Source organism: Dama dama, chromosome 10 (assembly GCF_033118175.1).
Source record: "Dama dama isolate Ldn47 chromosome 10, ASM3311817v1, whole genome shotgun sequence".
NCBI classification, from domain to species: domain Eukaryota; kingdom Metazoa; phylum Chordata; class Mammalia; order Artiodactyla; family Cervidae; genus Dama; species Dama dama.
The window spans coordinates 34,180,228-34,195,429 of NC_083690.1; the positions used below are offsets into that span (position 1 = coordinate 34,180,228).

The window sequence follows — 15,202 nt, forward strand, 5'->3', positions numbered from 1 at the left end:
CCAACCCCACAGCAGAACCTGCCCTTCTGACCACCAGTGACTGGAAAGCAGACAGACCCGCAAGAGAGCCCAGCACCAGCCAGTCAACACCTGAGGCAGCAGCCAGGGTCAAAGGTCAGCCCAGGCCACTGGGCTGGATGATGCCTTCGGACCACAGGGAAACCAGAGACTGGGCAGTGGCCTCAGGCCCACGGGTACCATGGATACATGTCACCCTGCCCTTGCTTCCCAACTTTGCCTGTTGATATAAAACAAAATAGTCTTAGCAAAGTTAACATATGAATACTCCAAAGTTAAAGGAATCTACCTCATTCCTTCTAGGTTAGAAGAAAGCTTTCAAAAGTTCTTTAAACCTAACTCACACCTGGGAATAAAGCCCCACCCCCAACAGAAGAACTTCTGAAATTTGTCAGGGAGGGAAAAATGCCAGAGCCAAGGTTCCACAGAAAGTGGTTTATTGCTTTCAGAACAAAGTAAGCTCTTAAAATTTTTTTTTTCTTTTTTAGTGAAGAAAATGCTTTTAGAACATTAAAACTTTTTCAAACTTTTTCTAAGAAAAACACTTTTTGTCAGCGGCTGAAGTAGGCACTTCAATATAGAGAAGTCTGCAGAGGCAAGCGCCTGGGCTGGATTGCACAGCTTCTGCCCGTGTGGTTCCTGGGCGGTCCCAGTGGACACGGTCACCTGCTCAGAAGCGGGGCTTGCGCTTGCGGCCGGTGTACTGGGTGTCAGGGCGGACCTCCCTGTGCCAAGAAATAACAGGGGTGGAAAGAACAGAACAGGCTCAGGAAAATGAACTATGAACCCCTGGGACCCTGGAGGCAAGAGAGCCCCAGGCCCTGGGTGGCCAAGCCCCACCCCCAGCCCACAATCTGCACCCCCAGCACTCACTTGCCCTGCCGACGGCGGCGTGCCTTCTTCTCCAGGACCCATTCTCGGCTCTTTCTCACCACCCCCCGTCTTGCTATCCTGTACGGGATCCTGTGGGGGAACACAGCTGTCAACAAGGGGACGGGGCAGCCTAGCTGGCACCTGGGTGAAGCCGGGCAGAGAAACGTGGCTAGTCTCCCCCCAAGCAGGCGGCCTCTGCGGTCCCCATTCTGGACAGCGCCTTCCTGGTGACACCTGCTGGGGCCAGAGCAGCTGCTCAGCAGGAGGCGAGGGTCCCGCTCATTCGCGGATATCCTCCAGACTGGGAACCGTGTGTTAGGCCTACATACCAGTGCCTGCGGGGCAGGCAGGGGCCAAGTTACTTTGGGGCCAGGATCAGCTCACAAGAGCCTATCCAAGGAGGGACTCTCCTGGCGGTCCAGAGGTTAAGAATCCTCACTTCCATTGCAGGGGACGTTGGTTCGATCCCCACGGTCAGGGAACCAAGATTCCACATGTTGTGCACTATGGCCAAAAATAAAAGTAATTAAAAAAAAAAAGACCCCAGGGCTTCCCTGGTGATCCAGTTGTTAAAAATCAGCCTGGCCATGCACACAAGTTCAATCCCTGGTCTAGGAAGATCCCACATGCCATGGTGCCACAACTACTGAGGCCGCACTCTAGAACCAACACTACACAACAAGAGGAACTACCACAATGAGAGGCCTTCGCACCAGTACTAGAGGGTAGCCTCCTGCTCGCTGCAACAAGAGAAAGCCCGTGCAGCAAGGAGACCCAGCAGGACCCAGTGCAGCCAAAAATCAAAAAAATTTTACAAACACAGCCTATCCGAGGAGAACTGGAGGCTCTTGGTGCAGAGCAAGCTAGGGCTTCCAGCAACTATGAATGTCTGAGGTAGGAAAACACGGCTGCCCAGCTCACGGCAGCCCCGAAAACAACCCTCAAGAGTTCATCTTGGGCTCCAGTCCCAGCTGAGGAGAACTGTTCTCTTCAGCTCTGTGGGAGAGAAGCCCTGAGAAAGGGCAGAGTCCGGGTCCTCAGAGCACATTCCCCACCTGGCAGCCGGAATCAAACTGTTTTCAGCAATGACACACCACGGAGGCTGCCTGCCTGAGGTACCTGGGTGGGCCCAGCCTGTGGATGTTCTACAGTGGCTATGAACCAGCTCTGCCCGTGAAGAATCCAGGGCTGGGCTGGGGCAGCAACCACCCGCACCTGGCCAAGCGCACAGAGGCCAGGAGCAGCTGAGGAAGTGAGGGGGGAAACGAACGCGCCACTGAGATTAAGCTGGTATTAGTATTTCTTCATGCAGAAGGTGGGGCAGGGTCCAGACAGGAAGCGAGACGTCAAAGTGAGGCTCTGGGAAAGGACTGAAGGGAAAGGTTAGAGAGTAGAAGAGTCTCGGTGTCTGGAGTCATGGGTGTAAGAAGGGGAGGGTCCAAGGGAGAATCTGATTGTCTGCTGAGGATCCAGTCATCCTTGAAGTGTCCTCCAAGCCAGACTGCGTGACACATCCTTCCTGCTGCTACATCTCATCTGTTCTAACCCAGTAATAAAAGTCAGATAAAAAAAAAAACACAACTGATTCCCACTTGGCTGGACCAGCTCATGGAGCTGTGAACACCAGCAAGGAGCGTGCCCTCTCTCCAGGAAGCAGTGAGGCCTTTGCCCAAAGGAATGACACACATTCTAGGCTTCAGGCTGTAGCGAGACAGAAGTTCAGAGAAGGAAGTTAACAGGCTCACAATGAGGGGGGCAGGAGTCCAATGTACCAGATGCAAAGCAGGAAGCAGCTAAAGACGCAGGACTAAACCCCAAAAGTCCGTAAGGACCAGCTCTGGGGTAGCACAGTAAACGGGGGCAAGATGTGAGCTGCAGAAGGGGTGATGGCAAGAGAGTCATCAGGAGAGCCGCAGGAGCAGCGAAGACAGCGAGTGGTGCAGACCGCAGGAAGAGGTGAGAGGTGTCCACAGCGCAGAGGCCAGAGGCACCTACGGAGTGTGCAGGTGACGAGTGGCAGGGTGGAGGCTGGGTGGTGAGAGGTGAGAAATACATCAGTCAAGCAAAGTTGATGGGGTGGGGGGAGGAAATTAGAGATGAGTTTGATAAAGGGTTAAAAAACTTTTTCTTAATTTATCTATTTATTGGATTGGCCAAAATGTTCACTTCTGCAAGATGTTATAGAAAAACCTCAATGAACTTTTTGGCCCAAACAATATTCGTAAGAGGCTTGAATGTGATCAGACCAAAGTGACACCACCAGGAGAAGCCCTGTCAGCCCACAACCTCCTCCCCACCCTCCCCAAATCGGAGGATTTCAAGAGGAAGAGTCTGTAGGGAGACAGGGTCCGAGCCAGGCACTGCTCCCAGTTCTGCACAGACATGCTCTCGACTCCTCAACACACTGCCTGAGAGGGGGGCACAGTCCCCCTTGCCAGATTTTTAAAAGAGATGAGAAACGGCTGCTGAGGTCCCACAACTTACCTAAGTTTATAGCTAGGACATGTCATCTGTAGACACCGTTGTGAGGACAAGAGGGAGCCTAAGGTGGACGGACGGAGTTAAACCACTTGAATTTCCCTGTGAAGCAGGAGATGGGATCACCTGCTGGGAGCAAGTGATGGGCACCTTGGAGGAGAAACGGCGAGGAGAGTGCCCCCCAAGTCCCCATGGGGAATGAACAGAGGAAGCTCAAGGAGATGACCCTGGAGGACCAAAGGGTCAGGGGGCATCAATGCATGGTAGACACGAGGACTGGACTCATGATTTTTCACCATCCCTGGGCCTTCCTAACTCATCCTTTCTCCGCCCGTTTTTCCTCTTCAATGTCTTCAAGTTTGAAGACCTTTCACTCTAATCGGAATAAAGAACTAACCTCCTCCTTTACTCTCTTATAATCATTTGCTCCTTCAACAAATACTGAACACCTTTTGCTAACAAGACATTCTTCTGGTATCATGTATACAAGTCCCCACCAAGTTTCCACTGTAGTTGGGGGTAGAAATAATGCCACATAAACAAGTATTTCTGATTCAGAGCTGTGAACAGCGTTAGAGAAAATAAAAGTAAGGAGAACTCAACTGAAGTTAGTGAAGAGGAAAATCGCAAGATACGATGTACACTTTTAAAGAGCAAGAGAGAAGGATCTGTCTGGCTGCACAGCCAGGGAACTCAGATGCAAAGTCAAGGAGGGAGACCAGCGAAGCAGCTTTCAGAAACCCGGGCAGTGGGGATGAAGACCACATAGGTGTGAGGAAAAGGAGTGGTCTGACTGGATGCGAGATGTAAGGGAGACAGGAAGGGTAGACAACAGGAAGGATGGAGGAAGGAAGTTTGGGGGTGAAACCAAGGGCTCTATTTTGCTCTGGACACCTGTGGGAAGTCCAGGTCTGGACACTCAGGAGGGGAAGTGGTTTGGAAACCAGAGGTGGGATTGAGACCAGTGCTATATACCTGGATGTTCTCAACCTGGAGCTGGTGTTTCATGCAGCAGCACACAGAGAAAAGGGGTCCAGGCGGAGCTGCAGAGTGAATGGAGAAGGACCAGCCAGGGAGGGAGGGAGGTAGGAAGCCAAGTGAAGAAAGCGTTAAGGGAGCAATCGGCTGCCTTAGCTCCTACTTACCAAGCAAGTTACAATGAAGATGGAGAAAGAAAAAAGGCTCATGGGTTTGCTAAGACAGGCTGGTGGCGGCAAGAGCAATTTGTGATGAGACAAGCCGGAGTCAGAGGAGAGGACTGAAAAAGGCAGGGGAGCCAGTGCGAGGAGTTCTGCCATAACCAGAAGCCAATAAGCAGGGGTGGATAAACAGAGTGGTAGTCAGGAGCTGTTACAGGGATAAGGGAGGATCTTTTTTAAAGTCAGGATAAACTGTGCAGCACTGCTGAGTGCTGAGAGCCATGACTCGAGAGGGTAAAGATGAGGATGCAGGGGGACAGGGAGCCACAGGGGCCACAGGAAGGGGGTCTGGGATCCAGGGGACAGAGGCAGCCTGGGGAGGAGGGGGCCAGCTGCTGGGGGCAGCAAGAGGATGGGCGGACGGAGCAGGCTGCCCACGGACGTCCAGCAGGGCTCCACTCTCGCAGCCAGAAGTAGGGGCACACAGCGTCCCAGAGGGTTCCCCAGTCTCCTCTCCACCTTGCTGTCACTGCCACATCAGACCCTGAGAGACTTGGTGGAAACAGAGACACGGAAGAGTCTTGCCGCCTGAACCTGGGGACGGCAACCATCTGCCCCTGAGTCAGCGCTGACTGAGAGCGTCTCACCTCTTAGCTGTGAACGTGGACTCGGCGGGCTTCTCCTCCTCGGTATCTTCGCTCAGGCCCTGCAGAAACCAAAGTGCTTTCTGGTCACCTGGAGCGCTTTCAAACCCCGCCACCCTCCCAGAAGGCCTGGTACCCAGGTCTGTGAGTCCTTCCAGCAGGCCCATGGCCCAACCCCACAGGAAGGGAACCCAAGACAGATGGGCCTACAAACCAAGGGCCCTCACCTCTGGTATAGAGGTCGAAGGTCCAGAAAACAAACACAGGTAGAACCTGAAATGAGAAAACGAAGAGTGAGGGCTGGGCTCAGAAAGCCTTAAGGGACAAGTGAAATCCTCACCCTACCCTGCCACGAACAGATGCAAACACACCCGGGCCCCAGTGACCCATCCCAGCACTGCTCTGGTCACTGGTCTGTGAGGGCCACCCCGCACCCTGTCTCCTGCTGCACGGGTGGGCCCTGACCGCCAGTACTCACTTCTTGGCTTTCGCGCTGTTGGGGTAGTCTACCACCACACCGCCAGTGAAGCCGGCCCTGGTGGCCTGGGTGGTGATCAGCTCCAACTGGGGAGAGAACGGCAGGGAGTCAGGCAGGGCAGTGCGGTTAACAGCGGCTTCCTGCCCATCCCCCGGGCCCTCGTCTGGTCCCAGGACAGACCTCGCCTGGGAGAACTAAAGGTCTTTATTGACTGTTTCCAACTCCAAGTCCCCAAAAACCACGCAGGAAAAGTGCAGGCTGGAGCTAGCCACGACAAACACCTCCCTCGGGGATCACAGAACCACCTACTCCCCCCATCATTCCTTCTAGCCCAGGGACCCACCTCCCCACTTGAATCTCAGGAAATGAATGGCCACCAACCGAGCGCCAGACTCATTCATGTTACTGGTCAGGGACAGCTCGATACTTGTCCATCAGAGTTGGTACCTCCGACCCCCTCTCTGCTCATGCATCACCCTCCACAGCAGACAACTGTTAACATCCTCTCCCCCACCCCCCATTTATTTCTTCAGTTATGGAAATCAGTAATACCAAAGGGTTTGTCTGTCAAGAGAAGACAAACACCCTATCCCTCACCTGCGCCTCAGGTACCCCTCCCTCCTTAGGACTTAGGCCATAAGATGCGCCAGCAAGGAGAACCACTCTCAGCTCCTCCCTTCCCACCAAGCAGCCTAAGGTGGCTTGTCCTGTCACTCCCTGATAGGAGGACAGGAGAGTGAGAAACAGAACAGTTTAGCTGTTCTGGGCTCCCCCTACCTCCATGCACCCCACTAGCCAAGGGGCTTACCTGCTCTGAGTTCTCGGGGTACAATTGAAGGACAGCTCGGCCTCCACGAACCTGCAACAGAAACGTGGCTGTCTCTCAAATAATCCATGGGGCCCAGATCCAGACGCTTCCCCTTTTATTCTTCACGAAATATTTGTTGAGTTCCCACTGTGTGCAGGGTATACTGTTCTTGGGGGTGGGAAAGTGCCATGAACAAGAGACAGTAACCAATGTCTGCAGCTGACATTTTAGTGGGCAAGGCAGCTAATTTACAGCAGATTAAGTGCCAAAAAGAAAAATAACTTAGAACAAGGGATAATAAGTGACAGAAACTATCCAGTTTACTTTTGGTTTTCAAGGAAGGCCCCTCTCCAAGGGGCGCTGGAGTAGAGACCTGACTGTAGTATGGAGTTGGCTATTGAAATATCTGAAGAGAGCATTTCAGCAGAGGGAAAAGCAAACACCAAGGTCCTCAGAACTTCAGGATTAACCCCCGAGTCTGAGCAGAGGGAAAACTACATAATGCACAAGTCTAGTAAGCTATCTGCCAGAACCCACTCTAAAAAAGTCAGGGGCGAGGGGAGGTAACTTAAGGGCACCAAGAAACACCTGGATCTGGGACCTCCCCAGTGGTCTAGTGACTAAGACTCTCTGCTCCCAATGCAGGGGGCGCAGATTCCATCCCTGGTCAGGAAACTATTAATAGATCCCACATGCTGCAACTAAGATCGAAGATCCTGGGTGCTGCAACTGAGACCCAGCACAGCCAAATTTTTGATAAAAGAAAAACACTTGGATCCAAAAAAACAAAAAGATCAGATTTTTAGGACTTAGAATCTCACTCTCATCTAGTCCTAGTAAATAATGGAAATCAATGCCATCATTTCTAAAGATAAGATAAAGCCAATAAAGGCTCTCTCACTAGTAAAGAACCACCCTGCTCTCCTCTCTGAGCACTTGTGGTAGGGGGAAGGAAGGTGGGAGATGGGAGGATATGAGCTCTGGAAGGTGTTCTGTGTGGCCTCGATATGCCATCCCTGTCCTCGATCTGGGGAGTCCAGGCCCCCAAGCCAATGTGGGATTAAAATTCAGCAGCATAGATACAGCAGTTGTGGTCAGTCTCAGATTCTGTCATCAGTGTCTCTGCATTTCACTGGTGTGTCGCTCCCCACTCCACCCCCTTCTTCTTTTAAGGCTGCCCACTTGGACAGAAGTAGCCGCAATAAGGTCCCGCCATCCTCAGTGTCCTTCCCACGGGGTGCCTCCGCCTCATCACACTACCTGCAGAACGACGGAGGGCCGGGGAGGAGATCTCGTAACTCACCAGAACAGAGTAGAGGGACGAGAAGAAGCGGTACAGGCGCTTGGCAGGAATATCAGACTTCTTGTTAGCATTACAGAGCCACTGCACTGCAGAAATGCTGCAAGAGCAAGAGACCGCATCAGGAAAGGGAGCGACACGCATGGCCCACCCCTGCCTCTTCACAACCAATGCCACACTCCTCAATCTCCAGATGAAACCCTCCTGGCTCACAACTCTGTTGGCACGTGCAAGTTCACCTCGGGTCACTATCTCACAACACTGGACCAAACAGGGTCTCCAGAAGGTGAGCGTGAAAGGTTTCCTTGCGCCAATCCAAAGAAACACGTCCTCAACCTTGTTCCACACGCATCTCAAGTTTGGTTCAGCATCACTCAGCAAGCCAAGGCTCTCCCTGCCACCTATCCCTTCATACCCTTCCTCCATTCAACAGAAATATGCTTCCGGCTTCCACAGAGCCATTCACTCTCCTCCTAAATCATTTCCTTCAACTGTACCTGCTAGGGGTCTCCACAATCCCCAGATTTAAAACCTCAAGCAGGGACTTCCCTGGAGGTCCAGTGGTTAAGAATCTGCCTGCCAGTGCAAGGGAAGTGGGTTCAATCCCTGTTCCAGGAACTAAGATTCCATACGCCACTGGGCAACTAAGCCTGCGAGTCATAGGTAAATATCCTGCATGCTGCAACTAAGACCCAACACAGCAAATAAATATTTATTTTTGTTGCTGCTGTTGTTGCAAATAAATATTTAAAAAAGTAAAACCTCAAGCAACTAATATGCCCCTCTTTTCCTCTTTTCCCTCCTCACTGCTGAGCACACACATAACATAGAACGCCAAGCCCAGTTGGTGTGCCCAACTGCCTCTCCCAGCTTTTACTTCCTTCACCACTCTCCTGGGTCAGCATTTATTATCACTTCGATTGCTTCAACAACCTAACTTCTCTTGCATCTTCTCTCTTAAGTAATATTCCTGCAACACAGACCAAGTCTCATCACTCACCAGTGCCCCATCAACTACTGAATAAAAACCCAACTTCTTAGGATGGAGTAAAAAGCTTTCTAGGAACCAAACCCACACGATCTCAGCTTCCAGGAAATTTCTCATTCATCACTACATCGAAGAAATGCCTTTTTCCCACCCACTTCTATGCCTGTGCTTACACTGCTTCTTCACTCTGAAACCCTCTCCTTTGGCTCTCCAAATCCCTTCCAGCCTTCAAGGCCCAGCCCCAGCTCCTCCTGCTCAAAGTTTTCCTGTGCTCTTATTTCTCTTCATAACTGTGGTGGGTCCCCTGATTCCCTAATGCACACCTCACCCTGGGGCTCATGTTTAGCAACTTGGTCCACATCTTTTATTTTTTGGCTAACCCGCACATCATGTGGGATCTTAGTTCCCCGACCATGGAACAAACCTGCAACCCCTGCAGTGGAAGTGCACAGTCTAAACCACCGGACTGCCAGGGAAATCCCCTGGGGTCCACATCTTATAGCACCGAAAAAACTATGGAGAGTCTTAAAAACAGGGACTTTTATTTCCATGAACTCTAAAGCACATCGTACAATTTCTTACACGTAACAAATGTTGAGACAAAAATGCTGGGCAAACCACCTTCTCCTTTTTAAAAACAAACTAAAAATGACTGCTTAGTACCGAAACACACAAGACCATGTTGCTGGTCTTTGACTCTCTGCAGCTTAGAACATCTCACCTGATCATTACTAAAACACAGTTGCTATCTTTGAAACGTTTTTTCTCCTCCAATCTTGTTTCCACATATATGTTAATCACTTACCCTAAAAAAAAACAACACTTAAATGCAAATTTGTACTCCTCATCCAGATTCTGTGTATCCCTACAGCTCAATCTATTATCATAGGAGGTCTTTGCCCTCCCAGATAATGATTCAACTTTGACATCCTCTCCTAGCCCCTACTTCCACCCCAGCAACAAAACACTAAACCAAATACTCAACAGAGCTTACCACAGAAGACCAAAAACTTCCTATTTCTAACAGTAATTAAAACAAGGCCCCTAAATACCTCTTTTTTGTATACGAAACTACTCTTATGGTTAATTTGTCCTGCCAGCTTCAGGCACCAGGGTATACAAATTTCTCTGCTTCTTGTGTGTGACAGGGTGGGGGCTGTTGAGCCTCTGGGAGCTATCTTGTGGGTCCCAGAAGCCATCTTGTGGGCCCAATGTTCTAAAATATGTTATCGAAGTACTATGTACACATTCAAAGCCTGACCCCGACTCCTCAGAGAAGACTCCTAAGCCACTGAAAAGATTGGAGCAGTGAGGGCCACTCTCCACTATAAAACTCCTTGAAAAGAAGTCAACAAAATGGCTGCTGGGGCCCACAAGATGGCTGCTAGGACCCACAAGATGGCTGCTGAGACCCATAAGATGGCTCCCAGAGGTTTAGAAGCCCCCACCTTGTCACACAGACAAAGCAGAGAAAAGTAGACACCATGGTACCCAAACCTGGCAGGACAAGTTAAGCACAGGAGTAGTTTTGTAACACAAAAAAGACGTATTTGGGGGGCCTTGCTCTGATCCAACAGACCTGAAAATCCTGGGCAATGTGTATATTTATGTGTTCAGTACAACTCTGCTTTGGGAAGCACTGACCTGCAGGACTTAAAGCAGGAAATGGAGACCCTTACCTGATACAAGCATCAAAGGTGCCTGGTTTGAAGGGTATGCCCTGACCCATGTCCCCCAGAATCACATCTCCCTGCGTGTCTCGGTCCAAGGCCTCATCTACATTGGAAAAGAGTAGATGAGGAATCAGGACAATCTGCATCACCACTCCAAACTCATGGAAGGGCGTCCACCCCAGTGCTGAACAGGGCATACTTACCCAGCATGGCAGGGCTGATGTCAATGCCCACCCAGTAGTGCCCCTCGTCTGAGAGGTAATCGCCACTCAGCCCAGTGCCGCAGCTGGAAGACAATCAAACAGACTCAACAGTGTGAGGAGCAGGGACATCTCCTCACCTAGACTGTCTGAACTGGGCCCCAGGAACTCACCCAATATCCAACACATAACAGGGCTTATCCTCAGGCACACAAAGAAGCTCCACCGCCCGCTCAGCCATCTTGGTTTGGACATCAATCATCCGTGAGCTAAAAAGCCAGAAACACAAGAAAGTGGTAAAGGGGTTCTGGGCTAAAACCTCACCCAGACCAAGAAAAGTCAAAGGAAACAATCATCCTGAGGTACTCTTTTCCAGCCAAGAAACTGGACTATGACTATTTAAAAGTGACCCCCAAAGACCATGTAATACATGTTACTCTGCTGTGACACAGATTAAACTGTACCAGCTGCAGGGCTACTATGAAGGAAACAAATCACTTACCTCATAACCCATCATTGGGTATTTTCAACTCTACCAAACTCTGACATTCTCTTACTTAAAAACATGTTTTCTAGAAGAATTAACCACTGTAGCTACTCCCATGTAGAATGGTCAACAATGCACAATAAAAATTATAACAGTGCTCTCCATGAGAAATATAACACAAGCCACTCAGGACATTCTTGAGGACCCATTTAAAAAGAAACTACATAAAGTTAAGTGTAGTAATCCTTAACCTAACCCAATATACTCATTATTATACTTTATTTAACCCAGTATGCTCAAAACATCATTTTTGCTTACCCTAGTACTCTAATCGGAACAAAAAAGACAAAACAGATTATTAGTATCTGCAGAACTTTTTTTACAGAGTACTGTTTACGGAAAGAATAGGTTTGGAAGTACTTGCCCTGGCCCTCACCTATTAACTAGCTTCATTAATAACACATACAACTACGCTCTCTTAAATTCAGATACTCTACCAACAGCAGTCCCGAGACCTACTAAGATACTGTAAACTGGGACATACAGTAAAGATTCTACGGATATTATTTCCCCCCACACACACACACAAACAGCACTGATGGTTTACACATAACCACTGCGTCCTATCTAATTCTTCACATGTTTAAAATAAGCTGTCACCTTAAACCAAGGAGGTATAATCACTCTCATTCTGATACTAAGATTGCCGAGACCCAGAGATCTGGAGGTTTACTCAAGAGTTTACTTTGACGGTGTCAACAATGGATCAACTCAAGTCTCTTTCTTCCGCCACCCCCAAATTCTGCGTGCTTTCCAAGCAACCTCCGCGTTCAGGGCAACTTGCCGGTTCCCGATCCCCGACACCCTGCAACAAACATCCAGGCTTCCCTTACTTGCGCACGTATTTCCGGGCTTCATTTTTGTCGTAATACTGCAAGAACGAGAAAAAAAATGGGGGGAGTCTGATAAGATATCAAGACGCGGACACCCTAAGAGAAAACAGAGAGGGGATGGTCACAGCCCTCACCAGCTCCGGGGGCCCGCGGAGCTCAGGTCTCCGCCCGCGAGAAGCCATCACCACGCCTCAACAGCAGAACTCGTGCGAGTGGCTCCGGAGCCCGGTTTTTATGTCATCAGCCGGGCGCCCGCCCCGTAATACGCATGCTCCACCCCCTCTCCCCGCCTTCTCTTTTACTCGATTGGCTACAGGGCCGACCGGCTGCGAAAAACGCACGTCTCCCATTGGCCAGTTCATCTTGCACCGCCCGCCAGATTCACTCAAGATGGCAGCCCGGCGCGATCTGAGGTGGTCGCGACTGTTGTGGAGATTGTGGCAGCCCCGGGGGGTTCCACAAAACCCGAGATCGGGCCTGGGCCCAGAAGTGAGGACTTACACCCGGAGCGACGGCCCGTACTCTCGCACGGCGCTCTATGATCTGCTCGGCGTTTCCCCCACGGCCACGCAGGCGCAAATCAAGGCGGCTTACTACCGGCAGAGCTTCCTCTACCACCCGGACCGCAACTCGGGGAGCGCTGAGGCTGCCGAGCGCTTCACGCGCATCTCCCAGGCTTACGTGGTGCTGGGCAGTACCACCTTGCGTCGCAAGTATGACCGCGGCCTGCTGAGCGACGAGGACCTGCGCGGTCCGGGCGTCCGGCCTTCCAAGACGCCCGCCGCCGACCCCGAGAAACCCCGTACTCCTCCGCCCGGCCCTCGGGCCCATGGCCGCGGTCCGGCCTCGCCGGGAGCCAAGCGCACCATGTTCGACTTTGACGCCTTCTACCAGGCGCACTACGGTGAGCAGCTGGAGCGCGAACGGCGCCTGAGGGCGCGCCGGGAAGCCTTCCGCAAGATGCAGGAAGACCGGGCCAAGAAGGGCTTACGCTGGGACGAGACCCGAGACTTGGCTTTCGTTCTCGTTCTGCTCACCGTCTTCCTCATCGTGAGCTCTCGTATTTAATCGCAGAGTGGAGGGCAGGGGAGCAGCCCCCAGCCAACACCCTCCCGCCCCCCTCCCCCAGGACAATGGCCTTGCGTGTCATCTTGAACCCCTTGCCTCACATTGTCTACCTCTGCTGGGGCCCGAAGGAACTGCTCTCCCCCTTCTGTTCCACACCTGGCCAGCTTAGCCATTGACCTGCGCGTCCCTATCCCCACCCTGCTCCAGAAAAGGAGGCTTTTTGATGCTCGAGAAAACATGCCCCTCATGAAGAGTCTTGAAAGCCCGAGAGTGAGGGGTTTTCTGGAGGCCCTGGGGTGCCTGCTTCCAGATGTTGTTAACTTCCGGAACACTTGCTCTGGCTTTCTTGTAAAGCTCCGGGCGAGACTCGTCTGCCCCTGCCCCTTGTGTGTAGCGTGGGGCTCCTGTGTAACCTTGAAACGTGCAATGTGACCAGTTGTGACTGCCAAAACAAACAAATCTGGGGTCTTAGGAAACTTGCCTTTCTGTGAGTTCCCCAAGCCACAGGTGAGACCCGATGTAGGGTAAAGATGTGATCCGTGGAAACTTGGCCATTCTTGGGTAGTCAGATCCTACTCCGCCTTCTGTTGGTAGCCTCTGGGAGAGGGAAAGAAAGCAAGGTCATGAGCCTTCCTGTGCCCATACTTATCAAATATATATGATCTTGCAGAAATTCATCTGTGGGCATGATGGCAGGGGAGCAAATTGTTTGCTCTTTCGAGATCTGTCATACTTGATTATCCATGTTCTAGTATGCTCAGTGATTAAAATATTGATGTCGGTAGAGCCAGATTTATCCTTGGGCCAGTGTGCCTGGCACCTGGTCATCCCTTGACCAGCCAGCCTCATTGCTAACTGTGCAGCTCCTCCCTTCCTAGAAGGAGAGCAACAAAAGCGGAGGTAAGAGTCGCCTGAGAGTGGCCCAGCCTCCCATTCTGCTGGTAATGCTTATCACAGGCCCCACAAGCCAAGTCCTTGAAACATGGCTACTTGAGGCTGCGGGAACTGGGGGAGTTTGAGTAAACAAGATTATTGAGGGAGAGGAGGGACATGTAGAAATGCACTTCCTTATTCAGAGCTGACTGACCGAAGCCTTTCTTTCTTTTTCTTTTTGGCTGCACAGCTCAGGCATGCAAGATCTTAGTTCCCCAACCAGGGATCGAACCTATGCCCCCGTCCCCCTCCTCTCTTTTTTTCCCCCTCCTCTGTTCCTAACTGGTGCTAAACAGTGGGTGATCACTTGCTAGAGCTGTTGTAATCCAGCCCTCTTAACCCTGAATCTCTGCACACAGGGTGTGGATTAGCTGTGAAATGGTAGGAACTAAGTGTGTATGCACTGTTGAGGGGAAAGCCATGGGATAGGAAAATCTGTGCAGGAGACCTACTACAAGAGTCAGGACCTAACTCTAGCTTCCAAACAAGGCCAGAGGTGCTTTGCTATATTAACACTAATTCCTCCACACAGTCTTTGTGTGCAATTCTTGTATAAGTTGGGGATAAACCCATAGCTGGTTCAACTTGGTATTTTCTCTAGCTTTGGAGTTTGGGAACAAGTTCTTTGGCATGGCTTTGCAGTGACCCATGTAATTCAGTGGTAAGGCTTTATGCTCTCTCTGGTTCAGACCTGCTGGGCTCAGCAAGCCTTGGTTTGAAGGGAGGGGCATGTGTACTTTTTAAAAGAACATTTAATGTTATTATGTTTCATATTTGGAAAACAAGGTGGGGAAAGTCTGTTCTTTTCAAAGCACAAACAACAGGAAGTGAAGCTTAGTGAAAGGTACAGAGACTGGCAATTCTCAACCAGAGTTGGGACAGAACAGTCTGTGAGGCAAGATTTCATCCAAATTTGCATCAAATGGGGTTGGGGTTCTTTGGGGTTTTGTTTGTAAATGCATTAATGGTCTGTGATGTCCAGGGCCTTTCTCATTGACTCTGACATACACCTCTCAAGTTTGTTTTCTGTGGATGAAGATCACAGACGAAAATATTCCCTAGGGGCCCCAGAACATGGAGATGGATAGAAAATTCCAGAAGGTTTGGGGTGATGGGTCCAGACTCTTTGAAACCTCTGGAACATTCCATGCAACTCCAAACAGGGCAGTCAATAAAATTTATTAACCATCCAACTCTAAGCCTCTTCTTAGGCCTAGAACTA

General features: G+C 50.7%; 2 protein-coding genes and 1 non-coding gene across 4 annotated transcripts in view; 1 reads left to right on the forward strand and 2 right to left on the reverse strand.

Moving 5' to 3' along the window:
* Positions 1-438: 438 nt before the first annotated feature.
* On the reverse strand, positions 439-12,254 carry BUD23 (BUD23 rRNA methyltransferase and ribosome maturation factor). Of its 2 annotated transcripts, XM_061153427.1 has the most exons (12): positions 12,114-12,254; positions 11,980-12,017; positions 10,773-10,868; positions 10,603-10,685; positions 10,406-10,502; positions 7,742-7,838; positions 6,439-6,489; positions 5,631-5,716; positions 5,380-5,425; positions 5,156-5,214; positions 892-981; positions 439-743 (listed from the first exon to the last, which is right to left on the reverse strand). In XM_061153427.1, exons 1-12 carry the CDS (start codon positions 12,159-12,161, stop codon positions 689-691), a joined length of 846 nt encoding a protein of 281 aa, XP_061009410.1. In that variant the 5' UTR covers positions 12,162-12,254; the 3' UTR covers positions 439-688. The 2 variants fall into 2 exon arrangements, with proteins under 2 accessions (XP_061009410.1, XP_061009409.1); XM_061153426.1 differs by lacking the exons at positions 439-743; positions 892-981 and adding an exon at positions 4,192-5,060.
* On the reverse strand, positions 1,775-1,903 carry LOC133064081 (small Cajal body-specific RNA 20). Its single transcript, XR_009694560.1, has one exon. It is a non-coding gene; the product is annotated as a small Cajal body-specific RNA 20 (non-coding RNA).
* Positions 12,255-12,350: 96 nt separating the features above from the next.
* Positions 12,351-15,202, forward strand: part of DNAJC30 (DnaJ heat shock protein family (Hsp40) member C30) — a 41,307-nt gene continuing 38,455 nt past the window's right edge. Inside the window, exon 1 of the mRNA XM_061153431.1 lies at positions 12,351-13,554. Coding sequence (XP_061009414.1) covers positions 12,370-13,047 — 678 coding nt within the window. The 5' untranslated portion in view covers positions 12,351-12,369 and the 3' untranslated portion in view covers positions 13,048-13,554. The remainder of the gene's footprint in view (positions 13,555-15,202) is intronic.

Coding starts and splice junctions, on each gene's coding strand:
- BUD23 (XM_061153426.1), bottom strand. CDS start 12,161: ATGGCTTCTCGCGGGCGGAGACCTGAGCTCCGCGGGCCCCCGGAGCTG. Junction 10,869..11,979: donor GCCCGGAAATACGTGCGCAA/GTAAGGGAAGCC, acceptor CTGGCTTTTTAG/CTCACGGATGATTGATGTCC. Junction 10,503..10,602: donor CATCAGCCCTGCCATGCTGG/GTAAGTATGCCC, acceptor TTTCCAATGTAG/ATGAGGCCTTGGACCGAGAC.